Source organism: Physeter macrocephalus, chromosome 8 (genome assembly GCF_002837175.3).
Source record: "Physeter macrocephalus isolate SW-GA chromosome 8, ASM283717v5, whole genome shotgun sequence".
Classification (NCBI taxonomy): domain Eukaryota; kingdom Metazoa; phylum Chordata; class Mammalia; order Artiodactyla; family Physeteridae; genus Physeter; species Physeter macrocephalus.
Window position 1 is genome coordinate 125,813,181 of NC_041221.1, and position 21,702 is coordinate 125,834,882.

A 21,702-nucleotide genomic window follows, 5' to 3' on the forward strand; every position below is an offset into this window, starting at 1 on the left:
TGAGTTGCAGCCTTCCCTGGTGGCGCAGTTGTTGAGAATCTGCCTGCCAATGCAGGGGACACGGGTTCGAGCCCTGGTCTGGGAAGATGCCACATGCCGTGGAGCAACTAGGCCTGTGAGCCACAACTACTGAGCCTGCACGTCTGGAGCCTGTTCTCCGCAACAAGAGAGGCCACGATGGTGAAGAGGCCTGCGCACCACGATGAAGAGTGGCCCCTGCTTGCTGCAACTGGAGAAAGCCCTCACACAGAAACGAAGACCCAACACAGCCAAAAATAAATAAATAAAATAAAGAATTATTCTGCCTTCCTCACTGAATTACTTATAAAAAAAAAAGAAAAAAAATATTAGTTGCTCTCAGACTTCCTGGTGGCACAGTGGTTAAGAATCCGCCCGTGAATGCAGGGGACATGGGTTCAATCCCTGATCCAGGAGGATCCCACATGCTGCGGAGTGACTAAGCCCGTGCGCCACAACTACTGAGCCTTTGCTCTAGAGCCCACGAGCCACAACTACTGAAGCCTGAGCGCCTAGAGCCTGTGCTCCACAACAAGAGAAGCCATCTCAATGAGAAGCCCACACACTGCAACGAAGAGTAGCCCCCGTTGCCCCAACTAGAGAAAGCCTACACGCAGCAATGAAGACCCAACATAGCCAAAAATAATAAATAAATAAGTAAATAAATAAATAAATTTATTAAAAAAATATATATTAGTTGCTCTCATTTGTATTTTAATTCAAACAATGAATTGTGATTGTAGTTACATGCTGACTTTCCTGAGATGTTTGTGTTTAGTCTTTGATAATAAATAATACTATTACATTTATCTCATTAATTTTATTCATATTTTCCGATTTGTTCTTTATTTGTTCGTTTCTCTCCTCCTCATGCTCCTCCTTCTTCTCTCTTGCTCTCTTTTGTTTGTCCTTCCTAATTATTTTTTCTCACTTCATTTTATCATCTCCATTTTAGTTTACTACGTGCTGGTTCAGCTTAATAAGATTGCTTGTTTAAAAACCTCAATTTTCTTATGCATGAAATGAGGGAGTTGGATTGAACCAATCTGCAGTTCTCTCCCAGGGTCAGATTTTGAGGATCTGTGAATCTGCATGACATGGTAATATGAATGTTACGAGAGCAGAGGAGCTGGAACTATTGGGGGTCAAGGAGAGATGTCCAAGTAGCTTGTTTCCTGATGTAATGAGGATGTTCGAACAAATTTCCATCTTAAACCACAACTGTATACAGAAGTACTGAGGGTTAGTTTAAGGACATTACGTTGAAAGGCCTGGGGAAAAAGTCTAAGTAAGTGACAAAAACAAGTACTTTTGAGGCATCTAATCCCTTTTCAAGGGATGGTAAGTTAAAATACACAACAAAATCCTTGCATTCACATAGTTGACATTTTAGTTCTATTAAAACTTTCCATTTCAAGGGATGTTTGAAATATTGCAAAAAAGAGAAGGCAAGAAAGTGTCCTCTTAACTATAGTTAGCAGAGTATGTGATTTCTTGCAGGGATTGCTTCCTGGTACTCAAATTAGGGGAGTTCCCTGGCTCTCCAGTGGTTCAGATTTCAATCCCTGGTGGGAGAGCTAAGATTCCACATGCCTTGGGGCCAAAAAACCAAAACATAAAACAGAAGCAATATTGTAACAGATTCAATAAAGAATTTGAAAATGGTCCACATCAAAAAAAAAAAAACAACTTAAGAAAACAGATTAAGAATAGTAAGGCTTTTCTAAGGTAAGGTGCAACATAAAAGAAGTGAAAGTAAATGCCAGTACATGAGCGCTGGTTACTAACACCTTCAGATTTGATTTTTAAATATTTATTTAACTTTTTACCAGGAAAGCTTACTTGTTTTAATAAATTCACATTCTAATTCTGTATTTCAATTGACTGAGATTTAAATCTACTATCAGGAGATGTCATTGCACAAATAAATAACTAAATCTTGTTTTTGTTTGATTTTGTTTTTGCAGCTTTTTTTCACTTTTGACTTGATAAAGTATGATTTTCAGAAAGATGAACCCATTAGAAATGAACATGGCTGGTGTAGTCATGTGAAAAAAGGTAAGATTCTTGTATTTGAAGATGTCTCCTCAGGCAAAGTTCCTGAATTTCTCTTTAATTATTGAATTTAGAAGAAAAAGAATGGTTTATGTGACTTATTTGGAATTTTAATGCAGGTAGAATGGTTTAATTATTAGAAGTTAGAGGCCCCACGTGGGTCACTCAGATTGTAATTACGAAAATTTAAAAGTGATTACTGTGGGCTTATAGTTTTCTTAATCCACCACTCTTACAGTGGCATATGTCTGATGTCCTGTACCACCAAGATATAATATAAAAATGAATGGCAATTTATGATTCTATGTATAGTGAAAAGTGAGACAGACTTGGATTTAAATCTGGGCTCTCACACTTAGAAACTGTCCAACTTTGGGTAGGTCACTCAACGTGTCTGAGTCTCATTTTCTTCATATGCAGAGTAGAGGTGGCAGTATTTCTTTCAGGAGGTGATTGTTGATAGTTTAGTGAGATGATGTATGCAGAGCCCTGTGGAGGACCTGTCATGTGGCCAGTTACCCCCCTCCCTTTCTCTTCTTCCTCCCACTCCTCCTCTTCCACCAGGCTAGTCTTTCTCATAGTTTTGGGTTAGAAATTTTAATGAAAGCAAGTGCCCTAGTTAACATGCGGCTGCATATAATCAATCTAGAAAATTAAATGTAGAGATGTGCCCTTAGAATTGGTTTGAGATCCAGTCTGAAAGAATCAGGCCAAGGTTACTTTTTACTGCCTCAGAATATGTTTAAACTACATTTCAGAGATGACTTCAACTATGGAGATAAAGGTCACAGACCCGGGTTTCTTTGTTTTGGTTTTTGGGTTTTGGTTGTTTTCCTGGTATCTGAAAGATTGGACAAAAATATAAGCCTTGTGTTTAAAAAAACAAATTTCCCAATCCTCTGAATTTCAAGAGCATTTATCAAATATCTTTCTCTAATACAACTCTATAGACAGCATCTAAGAAAAACATCACTTCTAAGGAGATTGCAAAGAACTATATTTAAGCACTCTTTTCTAGTGTGTTTTATTTATTACAATTACAATAATATCTGATATTGGAACTTGAATTCCAGAACTGCTTATGCAACCTCAGTGTTTTTCAAAAACAAATTGTCCCCAAATATCTGCTTTACAATTTTGTAATTCTCATTATGGATTGCTCAATTTTATTTTACATTAAAGCATTGTGTCTTTCGTAAAGTATGCCTGGGAGGGAGAGATAAGTATACAGTCTGACCTTTTTAAGCATTTGCAATAATTAATTTGTCAGTGAAGAAACTATCACCTGGGTCCTGAAGAAGAAAAATAAAGAACATAAATTTTAAGGGAAATATAAGAGGCTTAGAAAAGTCTGAAATGTATATAGGGGATGTAGATGGATGGGATATGTGAGGGAGGAGAGCCTTTGAAGTCAGATGGACCTGGTTAAAAACATTCCAACTTCAACATTTGGCAGCTGTGTAATATTGGGCAAATTACTTTTTCTTCCTCAATTTCACTTGTAAAATGAAGACAATATGAGGCCCTGTCTTACAGGTTTGTGATGAGGATGAGATGGGATACATATGTAAAGTGCTCAGAATAGTGACCGGTACCCAGAAAGTGCTCAATAAGTGTAACAATGGCAGTGATTATGATAACGATGATAATGATGGTGTCGGTGATGACAGTGACAGTGAGGTGTCCCTGCTGAGTCAGGGCAGGCTAGTTTTGGCCAGTGGCATGTGTGCCCTTGGAGCCCATAATGTCCAGAGGAGTGGGAGCAATAAGAGTTGAAAAGAGAGTGTTAAAATGACATAAATCGCTTTAGAGTTTGCTGGAATACAGCCTCATCTAACCCATCGCATAGATGTTAGTTGTCTTCACTGCGGCCAAAACTAGTCAACAATGGCCTTGAAATCTTCTGGGGAAGTGATTTCTGCTCCCCTTTGTCTTCTACTCTTAGAAGTAGTTTTTTACCTTGTTGATTGCTGGGCAGTATCTTGATTAACTTGAATAAGTCCGATTAAAAATTATTTTAAATAATGTCTAAATGTAAGTAAAACTAATAAATTTCGTGGCTTATCTCCTGTCCATTGAGGATTTCCAGAGTAACGTTCCAGTGGAATAAAACATATTCTTAAGCTTCTAATAACATATTTATTAAATCAGAGATAATATTTTACAGAAAAATCATAGGGACTTGAATTTGAGTTCTAGGTCCATTCCTTTTTATCTGTTGGACTTTGCTAACATACTTCCTTCTTCTGGACCTTAGTGCCTTCCCTGTGAAATAGGGATTATAATGATCAATTTCAAAGGATTTCTTTGAAAAATTAATAAGGTGACAGTTGCATTTCTCATGGGGCTTGCTCCATAGTGCCCAATAAATAAATATTGCTACCATCATAATCTTGTTTAAAATTATTATAGTTGTTATTTATATAATTGTCATTGTTATCAGTGTTAGACTCTACATAATCAAAAAAAGTAGCCATTGCTGTATCCACCCAGGATGTAAGATAAATTTAATATTCCTTTCTTTACATTCAATTTCCTTTTTGTTAGTTTTTCCAGAGTGATTTGCGCTTTAGCAGTCTGTGAAACAGTGTTAGATTTAGGCACCCAGAGTAATTGATGTCAAATATAATAAAAATAAGTTCAGAGGAAAGTAAGATAAGCTACACTGGATGTGTTGGTCATATGTAGCTTAGGTACATGCATGGTGTGTGTAATAATAGTTTTAATCAAATCACTGAAAATACCTCTCTCCCAGGGGAACCTGGGCTTCTCATTTCTCCAGTGAATGCAAAGAATCCCTTCTTTGGCTATGCTGGAAATAGGAAGCACACAGAAAAGAAATTGCTTTGTGATGTTTTTAAGAAGGGAGATGTTTACTTTAACACCGGAGATTTAATGGTCCAAGACCAGGAGAATTTCCTTTATTTTTGGGACCGTATTGGAGACACTTTCAGGTATGAAATAGCGTCGGTTGCAAAGCTTGCTCCGTGATTGTGAACCCTGCTCTGAGTGAGGCTCTGTGGAAACATTATACACCACCTGCTGTCTACCTTCAGGGAACAGAGAGCTTTTATCTCAATAATGTCTCCTAGTTTAAAAATTCACTGCCCATCTGTTTCTAGATGAAACATAAGTTACATTTTGATGTCATTTTTGTAATTATCTTAATGAATCATTTGGGTCCAAATCAGTGAGCTTCTTTTTTTTAGCATATGATACAGGCAGGCTGGTGTGAAGTCTAAATGGTAGGGTTAAAACAGAAAACCAATTTAGTCAAATATGGTCTAATTCTTGACCTAATGGCAAAAATAGTGAAACAGCAAAATTTCCCTTTCTTATATTTGCTTTTTTAATTCCTTAGGGTTATTTTAGGCTTATGAATTTATTTTACTTTACTAATCAATGACTATAGAGGACAGACAGTAGACAGTCCAAAAACGTTTGAATGAATAAATGAATTATACCTCCTATTTCCTCACCTTCTTTGTGTCATGTTAGGAGGTCACCTTATGTAAAATCATTTTAATGAAAACATTCATATGCATTAAAAGAGCCAAAGGGGTTAATTCCTAGAAATTAAAGGGGATCAGTACACCAAAAGACAACTATAGCTTTCCTTTCCGTTTTTTCTATCATGAGAGATAGAGAATGCTTTGTACTTCACTGTCATTATATTACAAAACAAAGAGGGATTTGTTGTTATTTTATTTTTTATGACATTAAAAAAACCCTTTTACAGTAGCAGTTGATACCAATGAGACACAGATAATGTAATTTTAAATAAAAAACAGATACTGATGTAATTTTAAATAAAAAATAGATACTAAGTTTGTTGACTTCTCAAAAAAGTTCTTCCTTAGAAATGTTCTTCATTTTGAAAACTGCCATTATTTTTTATTATTAGGTGCTTGCACAGAGCCAAATGCAAGGCACTAAAACTTAAAGCTGGGCACCTCATTCTTCAAGTATAGGTAACTAACTGGAACTTGTTTTTTGTTTAGATGGAAAGGGGAAAATATTGCAACCACAGAGGTTGCTGATATTATTGGAATGTTGGATTTCATACAGGACACAAATGTCTATGGTGTGGCTGTACCAGGTATGAATATGTTTCAGGTTTGGGAATGTTTCTCAGAATGTGCCACTTTCCTTTCACTTTGCAACAATTTTATTAATTCAGCATTTCATTTTTCGCATATTAAAATAAATATCTTAGTTTTGGCTTGGCAAGTAATGCCCTAGACCAAGCTAACAAACTTCATGGTCACACAGGAGAAAGGTACCAACTGCATTTTAATGTATGTGTGTATTTCTAAGCAGATCTTGAAAACTCTGATCAGTGACTTACTGCTAGAATATTTACAGCTTTTCAATGGTCTATTATTTTTCTCTTGATGACTAGAGTTTATACATACCACTAAGTAGGAACATGTTCTAATTTAAATGTTTAATAACACTGACTTGTAGTTAAGTTGAATCTTTTTCAGAAATTATTTTAAAATCTGGTTGGCCTCATTTATCGTTATAAATATGCCTATGAGGATTGTCTCACGTTGGTGAAAATGGCAAAGAAAAGTGACCAACTTGAAATCACAGGACAGTTATTCCCCTTACTGCCTTTTTTTTTTTTTTTAAACAAATGACAGTATTTTCCAATTAATGTTTGTAGGTGCAGGGGACACTGAGTGTGGGAATGTTTGGATGGGGGGCAAAGAAAGAGGATGTTAACTCTAATAGACAGGCACTGGGTGCTGGGAAAATGCTACAAGATATTCCAAAGCCCTGGAAAAAGGTGGCATGATAAGCAGTAAGCGATCTGTGGAATTAGTTGTGGAAATACCTGCCTCTAGTTTCTTAACTTGAAGATATTGAATAATACCCTTTATTTTTTGCAGTGATGCTTAACATGGACATTTCTCTAAAATATATTTGCCTTTAAAAAATGTTTCCTCTTGGGCTCCCCTGGTGGCGCAGTGGTTGGGAGTCCGCCTGCCGATGCAGGGGACACGGGTTCGTGCCCCGGTCTGGGAGGATCCCACATACCGCGGAGCGGCTGGGCACGTGAGCCATGGCCACTGAGCCTGCGCGTCTGGGGCCTGTGCTCTGCAACGGGAGAGGCCACAGCAGTGAGAGGCCCGCATACTGCAAAAAAAAAAAAGTTTCCTCTTAATATTTATAATAATAGTGGCAGGATGCATATTATGGGTCACTTATGGTATTTTCTATTCATCTATTTCATTTTTCTAGTGTAAACAATTAAACATAGACTCTGCACTTCCTTTCTCCTAAATCATTTCTAGGGAGTAAATCATATGCTCAGGGAAAGACCCACTCATTTATGCTACTGTTGAATTGTTATTGCTGCAACAGATGTAATGTCTATATTTGTAACAATTAGTATGTAATTAACTGGATTTTTTAAAAAGTTCACCTACCACTTGTAAAACTGATGCTATTACAAACTTTTTTTTTTCAGATTATGAAGGAAAAGCAGGAATGGCTTCTATAACTTTAAAACCAAATACGTCTTTAGACTTGGAAAAAGTTTATGAACAAGTTGTAACATTTTTACCGGCTTATGCCTGCCCACAATTTTTAAGAATTCAGGTAATTTTACCTACCCATAAAATTTAATATCAGGAATCTGGAGATGGTTTAGTTATAAAATAATATTTACCGCTTAGATAATAGGTGCATTTTATTTTTATTAGAAAATTTCAAAAACAATGAAAAGCATTGGAATGCTAATTTATGCCATATTTGAAGCCTAATTATAGAAGGGAGGACAATAAAATGCTAGGAAGTCTTTGTCGTTGTCCTATTTGTTGCTCTCCTCCTCTTCAATCAGATAAATGAGGGTCCCAGTGATGGTGGCAAGCCAAACCCAAATCTTACACATGCCTTCATGCTTTGTGAAGACATTTGGTGCTGTGTACCTAAAATTAGGTTCCACTAAGCTGACATCAAAGTGTCTGCAGGATGTGTGTAGACTCTCAAGGCAATTGGCTTTAAGCAATTTTGCGTTTAATTTTTTATCTTCATTCTGTCCAGTCTCCTTTGGGGACCTTATATTTTGGGGAAATTCTGAACTCATTGATTTTGAGAGGTGGGCTTTCTCTTGTTAGGCTGCTGGAGTAAAGTCCAATAAAAAGAAAATGAATTTTCTCAGCTCCTGAGTAACTTTGCCTGCTCATTTATCCAGCCATTTATTCATTTAATATTGTGCCTCAAATATAATTTCCCAAAGCTAGTCCTCATCATCTCTTAACATCCAATCACATAGAACTTTTCTGGATATGTTTGTCATATAATTGTTACATCCCTGATAGAGCAATATCTGACTTAATATTCTTTTTTAAAGCATTTGCTGGGTAATCTTTGTGGCCAAGACACTGCTTGGCCAATGAGACACATCATCTAAACTGTCATAAATACATATTCCATTTACATAATATTTTAAGAGCTTTTACATATATTGTCTCAGATTATTTTCATAGCAGTCCTCTGAAATAATAAAGGTAGGTAAATATGAAAAAGAAGTAACAGTTTTAATTGAAATTTTTGAAATAATTGTAGATTCACATGCATTTGTAAGAAACAACACAGAGAGATCCTGTGTAAATGATTACAACCAGGCTATTGACATTGATACAATCCACTCATCTTATTAAAATTTCCTGTGTTTTACTTGTACTCATTTGTGTGTATGTGTGTATTAAGCTCTATACATTTTTATTACCTGTGTAGCTTCATGTATCAATGACCATAGTCAAGATATGGACAATTCCACCACCACAAGGCTCCCTCATGTTACCCTTTTATAACCACACCCAGCTCCCTCCTGCCCCTCCCATCTCATCCCAGAAAGAATGGATTTTAATTCTTAGTAGAGTAGAAAGTTGATGGATCAAATAATATTTTAAACATTTTCCTCCAAGGGCAACTTAAAATTCACTGTCATTAAGCAGAAGAAATATTTTGTCATAGGACTCCTCTGTAAGATTAAATCAGTCTTGTACAAATTTAGAAAATATTTTAGGATCATTAAACACCTAAAAGAACTTGGCCCATGAGTGTTACATTTATTACAGAATTTGCTGTAGTTAGCACAATGAATGACACTTAGTTGGCACTAAAATTATTTAATAAATAAATTATAATAAATGATCTGATATAAGCAATGCAAACATATAAGTTACTTCTGACAAAATGAATAAGACAACTATCTAATTAAAAATCTGTTTAGCACAAATTTAAAAAGGATTCTTTTTGGCAATAAATTTATAAAAAATGTTTAAATGTGATATTACTCAGTATGGCTGAGATGAAATTAAACTGGTCCTTTTATTCTGCTGTGGGAACACAAATTGTTATCACTTCTCTCGAAAAAAAATTTGGTAAATATGTGATCACACTCTTAGAATTTTCATATATTTTGATTTAGTAGTTTCATTTCCAGAAATTTACCCTTAGGACATAATTAAAGATGCACAAATATTATATATAAAATGTTATTATTTATGTAGTAAAATTTTTTAATATTCTCTATATAAGTTCAAGAATAAGAGTAAGGTTAATTAACATAATTAGGTGAGATCTTATGAAACCATTAAAAAGTGCCATTTTGATGAAAATTACCTAACCTGGAGAAAAATACCAGAAATAATTTTTTTTTTAAAAGAAGGCAGACTGTCAAATTGTATAATGTGAACTAATTTTTTTAAAAAGAGAAAAGAATATGTGTTTTTACACAGTTACATCACATTCTATGATGACAGTGTTGGGTAGAGGATGAGATCAGGGAAGAAATTTCAAAGAAAAGTTGACTTAGTTGCATTCGTTCAGAAGGATGCATAAAAATGGCCAAACTACTCATAGAACCTTGTATGGACCCTACATGTCATCTGACTTAAAACAAGTTTGCTTCCCTATGCCTGAAACTACCACAGAGATAATATCCTTGTCTCCTTTAAATTCCTTAAAGCAAAGATTCTTAAACTTTCTAGATTCATAACATCTTTAGTGTCTTAGTAATTATTTCATGGCACTTTTGGGCCAAAACAAATACGTAAACGTTCATTTATTCAGTACTTAGGGCAAAGCAAAATAACTATTTAGGTCTAATAAATTAGTTGCTGTTTGAATAAATAATGCATATAAATGGAAAGAAAAATGCTTTTATTTCATATTTAAATAACCACATGTATTAAGGAGTTGTAAGTTGGGCATTGCACAGCTCCTCAAATGTTGGAATTAGATTGTGCTGAACAGGGCCAGACTAATTCCATATTCCACCTTGATTTTTGTTTATACTTGCTTTTTATCATAGCAACCACCAAAAACCCTGTTTCTCAAAGATATGACATCATTGAAAAGAATGTATCATAAACTAATATTGAAACTGAACTACCTTGACCAAGTAGCTGGTAGTGTGACAGCAGATGTCACTGGGTTTACCTTGAAATTTTTAAATATCCTATGGGGACTCTGGCAATTCACTGAGGTACTATGAGGCACCTCAGTGCATAGTTTGGGAACCCAAGTTTTAGATCATTCCTTACCCCCTCTGGTTCTTGCAGTATTCTGCCTTATGGACTAGATTGCTGTCTTTTATAGCTTTTATCTTCTTGCCGTCTAGTAGCATTCTTTGTACATAATATTGCCTTGACATTGGATTGAAGAGATAAACCTATATGTTTTAGACATATTTGTAATCAGTTATTAACTATATTCTTAAGTTCAACTTAAGAATATAGTTCAACTTAAGTTCTTAAGTTCAACTTAAGCTCTTAAGTTCAATCAACTTATATGTTGTTTGAAGCTCACAGGAAAATCAAGGTAAAGATTTAAGTATTCCAAGGAGCATTTTAAAATTTCTAATGTTAAATTAGTAGTAGTGAAAATAGAGATGGTCACTGGATATAAAAATGTTATAATTAAATATTACAGTCTATATTGTTGAATATTTTATTTGTATATTATACATAATATTGACTGACTCCACTAATCCTGGTCACTGTTTTATAGGAAAAGATGGAAACAACAGGAACATTCAAACTACAGAAGTTTCGGTTGGTGGAAGAAGGATTTAGTCCATTGAAAATTTCTGATCCACTTTACTTCATGGATAAGTTGAAAAAATCATACATTCCATTGACCAAAGAAATTTATGATCAGATAATATTAGGGAAGATTAAACTTTAAGCTTTTTTTATATATGGGATTTTCCTATGCTGCTTAGGAGAAGTGAAAGAAGAGTTTTTGTTTCTTTAATATGAAATGGGGAGAGGGAACTGATATTAAGCATGTGCTATATTTCCTTAACATGCAACAATTTTTCTTTAATTAAGTACTAACTTTAATTTGTTTTAATTGATAACAAACTTTGGATGATTATTCTTTTTACCTATTTGGGATTCAGTGCATAAGTAAATATCTGCCTTAAAGTTTTTAAATAATAAGTGGTTAACAATTTAGACATCTGCTAAAAATTTACTTATTAATATTTAAAATTTCTAGTTTTGAGTAAAGGGTTAAATTTTAATCAAATATTTGATTTTTATGTGCCCTGTCCTATAACTCAATAAAACCATCTTTATTAATATGAGTTTTGAAGTTTTGTTTTGATGTTTTTAATTGTAAATATTCATTCAAAGGAAGGCAACTAACTAAATGTATGCGCTCCTGTCTCCTTTATCCTAAACTCACATTAAGTTGCTAGAAGAAATGTAAAAATATGAAACAACAAAGCACGAAAACTGGTAAGCCCAAAGCATTTAGGAATTTTGGGAAGATATATAAATGGGATCAAATTGATGCTAAAATCCAACAGAGCTGTAGGAACCACTAATAATACAGGGAAAGAATAGACTAGACTAGGACCCTTGTGTTAACACTAAGATCAGAGGCATAAAGACTTTGAGTGTGAACAGGTTTTTGAGTAGTTAACTGGGAAAAGTATCATAAGGATAGTGTAATAAGCACAATGGTACTTATCTCCATGTGGAAGCACCAGGCTGTAGTGTTTGCCTCAAGCCAAAAACATATAAGAGACTCTCTTACCAAAGTGAGCTAACTTCCATCGGAGGGGGTGGTGGAGCTGGACTAAGAAGCAGAGTAGGGGACAATAGCGACTGTGTCAGCCTAAGTGGGCCTCCATTTTCAAGTGGTTTCTGGACGTTGCCGCAGGAGCCACAGTCGTCTCAGACCCGATTGGTGGCGGCAGCTCGTGTGCGCTCCTGCTGTGTTCTGGATCGAGCAGCGGCAGCAAGACCTGGCAGGGTGAACCAGCGTCAGCTTGGCCTCTTCGCTCACCTGGACCCTGCCCCTGGGCTAAGTCAGCAGCATGAGCAGCAACAACTTGGATGCGAATGACGAGTTTGATGAGCAGTTGCAAATGCAAGAATTGTACGGAGACACCAAGGACTGTAACACCCAGAAAGATTCCAGTGGAGAAACCAATTTTGGGGGGCAGCAGCCGACTGACACCCCATATGAATGGGACCTGGACAAGAAGGCTTGGTTCCCCAAGATCACTGAAGATTTTATTGCTACATATCAGGCCAATTATGGCTTTTCTAATGATGGTGCATCTAGTTCTACTGCGAGTGTCCAAGATGTCAGTGCTAGGACTACAGAAGAACCTCCACAAAGAAAAACTCCTGAACCCAGTTATCCCAAAAAGAGGGGAGAAAAGAGAAAGGCTGAATCAGGATGGTTTCATGTTGAAGAAGACAGAAATACAAATGTATATGTCTGATTTGCCTCCAGACATTACAGTGGATGAATTTATACAGCTTATGTCCGAGTTTTGCATTATTATGAGAGGTCTTCAAACAGAAGAATTTAAGGTCAAGCTTTACAAAGATAATCAAGGAAATCTTAAAGGAGATGGACTTTGCTGTTATTCGAAGAGAGAATCTGTGGATCTCGCATTAAAACTTTTGGATGAAGATGAAATTAGAGACTACAAATTACATATGGAGGTGGCAAAGTTTCAACTGAAAGGGGAATATGACACCTCAAAGAAGAAGAAGAAGTGCAAAGACTACAAGAAAAAGTTGTCTATGCAACAAAAGCAGTTGGATTGGAGACCTGAGAGAAGAGCTGGCCCATCCTGAATACACCACGAGCAAGTTGTCATCATTAAAAATATGTTTCATCGTATGGATTTTGAGGATGATCCACTGGTGCCAAACGAGATCAGAGAAGACCTTCAAGTAGAGTGTTCAAAGTTTGGACAAATTAGGAAGCTCCTTCTCTTTAATAGGCACCCTCATTATGTGGCTTCTGTGTCCTTTAGGGGTCTGGAGGAAGCTGGTTATTGTATTCAAACCCTCAGTGGAATGTGGTTTGGTGGCCATCAAATCACTGCCCAAGTGTGGGATGGGACTACAGATTATCAGGTGGAGGAGACCACGAGAGAAAGGGAGGAAAGGCTGAGAGGAAGGGAGGCTTTCCTCAACACTCCTGAGGCCAACAGAGGCCTTCAGCTTTCAAATTCCATCTGTGCTCCAGAAGGGTGGGGCTTTCTAGAGTTAGGCATTTTTCAGAGCACCCTGGCACATCTCAAACGAATGTTCAAGAAGCCGCAACTGAAATGGCATTTGAAGAACTTATAGATGAAAAGAAGTTTGAAAAAACAGAAGATAGGGGAGAAGATGAAGAAGCTCCTTCTGAAAAAGATGCTAAAGGAAGTGGCCCTGAAAAAAAGGCTGAAGAAGCCTGTCCCCAAAAAGAATCTGAAGAGAGCTGCCTCGAAAGAGTTTGAGGAAGGCTGTCCCAAAAGAGAGCATGAAGAAGATTTCTCTGGCCGAGAGTCCAGAGAAGGCAGCCCCAAGACGTAGCATGAAGAGGGTAGTCCTAAAAAAGAGTCAAAAGAGAATGGCCCTGAATGAGAGTCCAAAAAGAAGAGACCCAGAACGGATCCTGATGAGAATGGCCTTGAGCAGGAGTCTGAGGAGGAGGCCAGCCCCCAAAAGGCAGCTGAAGACAGCAGCTTGGAACGAGGGTCTGAAGAGTGCTCGGAAAAGCAGTTTGAAGATGACTCTGAAAAAAGAGTTAAAAGAAAACGGCCTTGAGAAAGGTTTTGAGGAAGAGGGCTCTGAAAAGGAATTTAATGAAGACGTTTCTGAAGAAGAGTTAGAAGAAAATGACTCTGAAAAATCAGAATTCAAAGATGACAGCTCCAGGAAAGTGTTTGATGAAGAAGTCTCTGAGAAGGAATTTGACAGTCTGATGAGAAGGAAGAAACACATGAAAAAGTATTTTTCGATGAGTCGGATGAAAAAGAGGACGAAGAAGATGCAGAAGAAAAGGGGCTGGGAGATGCACATGAAAAGGATGAAGAAGACGATGCAGATGAAAAGGTGTTTGAAGATTCAGACGGAAAAGAAGATGAGGAAGATGTAGATGTAAAGGAAGATGAAGACATAGATGAAAAGATGCTCAAAGATGACGATTCCAATGAGAAGTTGTTTGATGACAATTCCAGTGACAAGTTGTTTGAAGATTCTGATGAGAGAGGGACTGCAGGTGGTTTAGGAAATGTTAAGGAGGAAGGGCCCCTGTCCACAGGCAGCAGCTTTGTCCTCAGTAGTGATGATGATGATGACGACGCTGTTTAATCCCTTAAACTTGGTTTGTAGGGCAATTCCTCCATCTCCATTTTGCCTCTGCTCCAGGGTAATTACTAGTAGTGTTACATGAACATGTGCATAGAGGTAGAATGCCATCAGATTAATGCAGTGAAGTGTTCATGATTACCTGTACTTAACAATTTTAAATATATGTGAATTGGCTGTTCAGTTCAAACTTCATAGCATAATACAAGTCAACTGGATCCTTGCCCTTTGTCAAATTTGTTAAGCGCATGCAGAATAATATTTTTTAAAGTATTCTGATTGAAGTTTGTGATATTCAAAAATAAAAAATAAGTTGTTAATATGAAAAAAAAAAAAAGAGGAAGAAGTAGAGTAGGACCCAGCAGCAAACTCCTTTTCCCATAAACCTAATTCTCTGTACAGCCAGAAGGAAAGTTGACTTTGCCTCATGTTGCCTCCACATGCTAAAAAGTTTATTTTGGTGGGAAGAGAGGTTGCAGATAGTTCCTTTTTGTCATTGTTAGGAAAACATGTGTTATAAAGTTATAACATTTTTTAAATGTAAAGGTTAACCATAAGTAGCATAGAAATAAAAGGTCACACTTTCAAATAAAAAAAAATTAAAGAGAAAATAATATCAGTTTTGCAAAAATCTGTAATTTTAAGAGAAAGAAATTTTTTAAATGAATAGAAATAGAAGAAGTTAAATAAATCTAAGGATATCCATGTTCCCACTATATAAATGAGAATGGATTAATTGTCTTTATTTTAAAAATATTAAGTAAATGAAGATATTGGCATTTAACTTTTATATTGATGGTCTGGCTGTTCTTTACCTTTCCCATTAAAAAACTGTTTTGCCTTTATATTTTTAATTTAGATTAAAATGCTATAAATCTGAATGAACTTTTTTTACTAATTCATAGCTCTTTAAAATCTTTGGAGACTAGATTGGGAGACAAGATTGTGGAGTAGAAGGACATGAGCTCACCTCTTCTTGCAGAAACACCAAAATCACAATTAACTGCTGAAAACCATCAACGAAGAACACTGGAACCTACCAAAAAAAGATACCCGACATCCAAAGACAAAGAAGAAGCCACAATGAGACTGTAAGAGGGGTGCAATCACGATAAAATAAAATTCCATACATGCCAGGTGGATTACCCACAAACTGGAAAATAATTATACCACAGAAGTTCTCCCACAGGAGTAAAACTTCTGAGCCACATGTCAGGCTCCCCAGCCTGGGGGTCAGGCAATTGGAGGAGGAGCCCCCAGAGAATCTGGCTTTGAAGTCCAGCAGGGTTAGATCGCAGGAATTCCACAGGACTGGGAGAAACAGAAACTCCACTCTTGGAGGGGCCACACAGGGTCTCATATGCACCAAAACCCAGGGAAAAAAACAGTGAACTTATAAGAGACAGGGCCAGACCTACCTGGTAGTACTGGAGGGTCTCCTGTGGAGGTGGGGGGGTGGCTGTGGTTAGCTGCAGGGACAAGGACACTGGCAGTGGTAATTCTGGGGAATACTCATTGGGGTGAGCCCTCTTGGAGGCCACCATTTTCTCAACAAGACCTAGCCCCACACAATAGCCTGTAGGCTCCAGTGTTGGGACACCTCAGGCCAAACAACCAACAGGGCAGGAACACAGCCCCACCTATCAGCAGACAGGCTGCTTAAAGTGTTCCTGAGCACACAGCTGCCTGATAAATGCACTCCATGACTCGGCCCTGCCCACCAGAGGGATAAGACCCAACTCCACCTACCAGTGGGCAGGAACCAGTCCCTCCCAAATGGAAGCCTGCACAAGCCTCTTAGACAGCCCCATCCACCAGGGGCAGACAGCAGAAGTAAGACAAACTACAACCTTGCAGCATGCAGAACGGAAACCACAACCACAGAAAGCCAGACAAAATGAGACAGCAGAGTAATATATCCCAGATGAAGGAACAAAATAAAACTCCAGAAGAACAACTAAGTGAAGTGGAGATAGGCAATCTACTGGAAAAGAATACAAAGTAATGATACTGAAGATGATCCAAGATCTCAGAAAAAGATAGAGGCACAGATAGAGAAAATACAAGAAATGTTTAACAAAGACCTAAAACAACTAAAGAACAAACAAACAAACGAACAATACAATAACCAAAATGAAAAATGCACTAGAAGGAATCAAAAGCAGAGTAACTGAGGCAGAAGAACGGATAAGTGAGCTTGAAGACAGAATGGTGGAATTCACTGCCACGGAACAGAATAAAGCAAAAAGAATGAAAAGAAATGGTGACAGTCTAAGAGATATCTAGGACAAAATTAAACACACCAACAATTGCATGATAGGGGTCCCAGAAGGAGAAGAGTGGGAGAAAGGACCTGAGAAAATATTTGAAGAGATAATAGCTGAAAACTTCCCTAACATGGGAAAGGAAACAGTCACCCAAGTCCAGAGAGAGTCTCAGGCAGGATAAACCCAAGGAGGAACACACTGAGACACATAGTAATCGAACTGACAAAAAATAAAGACAAAGAAAAAGTATTAAAAGCAACAAGGGAAAAGCAAAAATAACATACAAGGGAACTCCCATAAGGTTATTGGCTAATTTCTCAGCAGAAACTCTGCAGGCCAGAAGGGAACAGCACAATATAAAGTGATGAAAGGGTAGAGTCTACAACCAAGAATACTCTACCCAGCAAGGCTCTCATTCAGATTTGACGGAGAAATCAAAAGCTTTACAGACAAGCAAAAGCTAACAGAATTCAACACCACCAGACCAGTTTTGCAACAAATACTAAAGGAAGTTCTCTAGGTGAAAAAGAAAAGGCCAAAACTAGAAACAAGAAAATTATGAATGGAAAAGCTCACTGGTAAAGCCAACCATACAATTAAGGTAGGAAATCATTCACACACAAATATGATATCAAAACAAGCAATTGTGAGACGAGGAAAGCACAACGCAAGATATTGGAAATGCATTTGAAATTAAAAGACCAGCAAGTGAAAACAATCTTGTTTATATATAGACGGCCACATCAAAACCTCATGGTAACTGCAAACCGAAAATCTATAATAGATGCACACACAAAAAATAAAAGGGAATCCAAACACAAAACTAAAGTTAGTCATCAAATCACAAGAGAAGAGAACAAAAGAGGAAGGGAAGAAAAAAAACCTACAAAAACACAGCCAAAGCAATTAACAAAATGGCAATAAGAACATACATATCGATAATTACTTTTGCTAGTGGGATCCAGCAATCCCACTACTGGGCATATATCCAGAGAAAACCATTGTTCAAAAGTATACACGCACCCCAATGTTCATTGCAGCCTTGTTTACAATAGCCAAGACATGGAAGCAACCTGAATGTCTATCAACAGATGCATCAATAAAGAAGATGCAGTACTTATATACAACGGAATATTAGCCATTAAGAAGAATGAAATAGTGCCATTTGCAGCAACATGGATGAACCTGGAGATTATCATACTAAGTTAAGTATATCAGGCAGAGAAAGACAAATATCATATGATATCATTTATATGCAGAATCTAAAAAAAAAGATACAAATTGAACTTATTTACAAAAGAGAAACAGACTCACAAATTTAGACAACAAATTTATGGTTATGGGAAGGGAGATTGGACGTTTGGGGTTGACATGTACACACTGCTATGTTTAAAATAGATAACCAACAGGGACCCACTGTACAGCACAGGTTTGAGGGTTTGAGGGGGTCTTTTTGTTTTTGTTTTTTTTTTAGGAAGATGTTGGGCGTAGGAGTTTATTAATTAATTTATTTATTTTTGCTGTGTTGGATCTTCGTTTCTGTGCAAGGGCTTTCTCTAGTTGTGGCAAGCGGGGGCCACTCTTCATCGCGGTGCATGGGCCTCTCACTGTAGTGGCCTCTCTTGTTGCGGAGCACAGGCTCCAGACGTGCAGGCTCAGTAGTTGTGGCTCACGGGCCTAGTTGCTCCGTGGCATGTGGCATCCTCCCAGACCAGGGCTCGAACCCATGTCCCCTGCATTAGCAGGCAGATTCTCAAACACTGCGCCACCAGGGAAGCCCCAAGGGTTATTTTTGAAAGCAATCTTGGCAATAGACATAAAATTTTTTCAGTATACCAGAAGCTCAGCAAACATCAAACTGGAAAAATACAAAGAAAACCATACCTAGGCACATTATGATCACACTGCTGGAAACTACAGAGAAAGAGAAATTCTTGACAGCAGTTAGAGAATAAAACAGCATGTTACATTAAAAATAATAATAAAGGACTTCCCTGATGACACAGTGGTTAAGAATTCTCTTGCCAATGCAGGGGGACATGGGTTTGATCCCTGGTCTGGGAAGATCCCACATGCCATGGAGCAATGAAACCCGTGTACCACAGCTACTGAGCCTGCACTCTAGAGCCTGCGAGCCACAACTACTGAGCCCACGTGCCACAACTACTGAAGCCCATGCACCTAGAGCCCATGCTCCACAACAAGAGAAGCTACCGCAATGAGCAGTCACCAGAATGAGAAGCTCGTGCATGACAACGGAGAGTAGCCCCTGCTCTCTGCAACTAGAGAACGCCCGTGTGCAACAGCGAAGACTCAACACAGCCAAAAATAAAGAAATAAAAATTAAAAAAAAATAATAATAATAGAATAAACCACCAGTTTGAATTATGGCTGACTTCTCATTGAAACTATGAAAGACAGAAGAAAATGGAATAATATATTTAAAATGATAAATAACTGAAGCCAGAATTCTATATGCTGGAAATATAATCTTTAAGGATGAAAATGAAATAAAAGAAGTTTCAGATAAAAAAATTTATAGCCAAGAATCTTGTATTAGAAGAAATACTACGGTAGCTTCTATAGACCAAGGGAAAATAAGAGCAAGTAGAAACTCCTATCTTCAGGAAGGAATGAAGAATATTGAAAATGGTTAATATGTGGGTAAATATAAAAGATTATGTTATTTCTTTGTTTAAAAAATATTATTTCTTTGTTTAAAGCATAATTTGTAATACTGTTTTGGGGGCTTATACTCTATATAGATGTAATGCAAATAATAATTATAGCATAGAGAATGTGAAATTCATTGGAAAAATTATAGGTGTATATGAAGCACTGGGGAAAGAAATCTTAAGATTCATTACAAATTAGGAAACTGTAACTTAAAATAAGAATGAGATACTTTTTACCAATGAGATATGAACAATTAAAAAGATTGGATCTGTCTAGAGCTGGCAACATACTAAAGATAGAACTCTTATAGGCATTGTTAGTGGGCCTATAAATGGGTGCAACTTTCTGGAGGATAGTACCTATCAGAATATAAAATGCATGTAACTTTGACCCAACAATTCTACTTCTAGGAATAAAAAGTTATTGATAGTGAGTCAGTATTTATGTCAGATTATATTCAGTTCAGGGCAACATTATTAATTGAAGAATTGAAGACAACCTAAAATATAGAAAAATAAAATAAATATTGGTAGAATCCATATTTTGTGTTGCTCTGCAATGATTACAAAGAGAGACTGAAAAGTCAGCACGTGCTGACATGGAATAATTTCCATGTTATATCAGTAAGAATGGAGATTACAAAGGGTATTTATCATTCGTTAAAAATACATTGAGAAGTATAAATATTTACAAGGACAGTTTCAGATAGTCTAATTAGTTCAGTATAGAATTGGATGGGGAATGGGTGGGTTTTTACTTTTTACTCTTTACCCTCTGTGTCATTTGAATTGAAAAACTGCCATACACTGCTTATGTATGCTTTTAAGACAATTTTAAAGTTAAGTATCTTGGCATCTTTAAGGAAAGCATAAGACAGATAGCAGAGAATTGAATTAAGTGTTATTACGGGGGGACTTTAAGATACTCAACCTTTCTCAGTAGAAATAATTTTTAGGTTGTCATTTTCTCTCAATAAAATTCACTTCCCTGTAGATTCTACCACTTCTTGGCATATTTAAGATGAATTAAGACAGTTCAAGAGAAGAGGAAAAAGCATGTGATATTTTTTATAAACTTCATACATGAGTGTTATCTTCTTGAGGAAGAACAGTCTGGCTGTTAATTCTGCCTACATATCAGTAAATTTGTAAGTAAATTTTAAAATGTGTAACAAAAATCAAGTTTGAACCACATTCTTGATGATCTTTCATTGTTTGTTACATATTCTTTTTTACTAGTGAAAGGATTTATTATTGAGACTGTGGTTTTCAGACCAGAAAGCTCTGGGCAATGTCTTCACCAAATTAAAAGTCAAAGTTAAAATGCAGTACTAAAAATGTCTATGGAGTTTACTAACCTCTTGCAGTGCTTTCATTGTCTTTTCCTTAGTCAGAATTTTGGTCTCTTGATTTAATCTGACATTTAGTCTATGTAAACTATTTGACTCACATCCTTCTGGAGACAGGGGCATAGCTGTATGATTACCATACAGCTGTGTACTCTGTCACATTTCAACAGTGAGGTAAGTGAGTGAAAGTATGATTGTGTTTCTCAGTCAACACAACCTGACCTTGTGAAGAGTTATGCTTCCTCCTCTTCATCAAACTACTGCTGGAAGCCCTTATTGCCAGTCCCCAGCCTCCAACAAGAGACATGGTTCTCAAGGCCAGAGTGAGTAACAATCATTTTTGCATCTTTTAATATTCAGATTCTCAGGTGCTACCAAACTCTACTGAATCAGAAACTCTGTTGGATATAGGTCCTGGGAACTTGCATTTTAACAACTCCCCTAAGATTCTGAGCTCTGGCTATGTATTGTGTCCCATTTCTTTATTCTCATTCTCTAACTCTCCCTGCTGCCCAGAGTTTCCTCTAGGCCCTCTTGGAACCCAGATCTGTGCATACCAAATCCCCTATAAACCCTCAATATCTTATCAAACCCATCATTCCAACTATTTGCCTTATTGGAAATGTGGCTCTCCCTGGAGGGTACCATTTTCCCTTTGGTCCACTAAAGTGGAGGTTGTAAATACTCATATGCCCCAAATATTGTGGTCCAGAGG

The 21,702-nt window shown here is 37.0% G+C and overlaps 1 protein-coding gene and 1 pseudogene across 3 annotated transcripts in view; both read left to right on the top strand.

Annotated features, from left to right (window-relative positions):
* SLC27A6 (solute carrier family 27 member 6) overlaps nt 1-11,675 on the top strand; it is a 64,462-nt gene extending 52,787 nt beyond the window's left edge. For 2 of the 3 annotated variants that reach the window (XM_007122669.4, XM_055086737.1), the window contains exons 6-10: nt 1,986-2,076; nt 4,829-5,027; nt 6,075-6,172; nt 7,550-7,680; nt 11,101-11,675. In XM_007122669.4, the coding sequence (XP_007122731.2) occupies nt 1,986-2,076; nt 4,829-5,027; nt 6,075-6,172; nt 7,550-7,680; nt 11,101-11,277 (696 nt within the window). In that variant the 3' untranslated portion in view covers nt 11,278-11,675. The remainder of the gene's footprint in view (nt 1-1,985; nt 2,077-4,828; nt 5,028-6,074; nt 6,173-7,549; nt 7,681-11,100) is intronic. The other variant, XM_055086736.1, reaches the window with a different exon arrangement.
* A 194-nt stretch (nt 11,676-11,869) lies between these two features.
* On the top strand, nt 11,870-20,273 carry LOC102987361 (HIV Tat-specific factor 1-like; annotated as a pseudogene).
* Nucleotides 20,274-21,702: the final 1,429 nt, after the last annotated feature.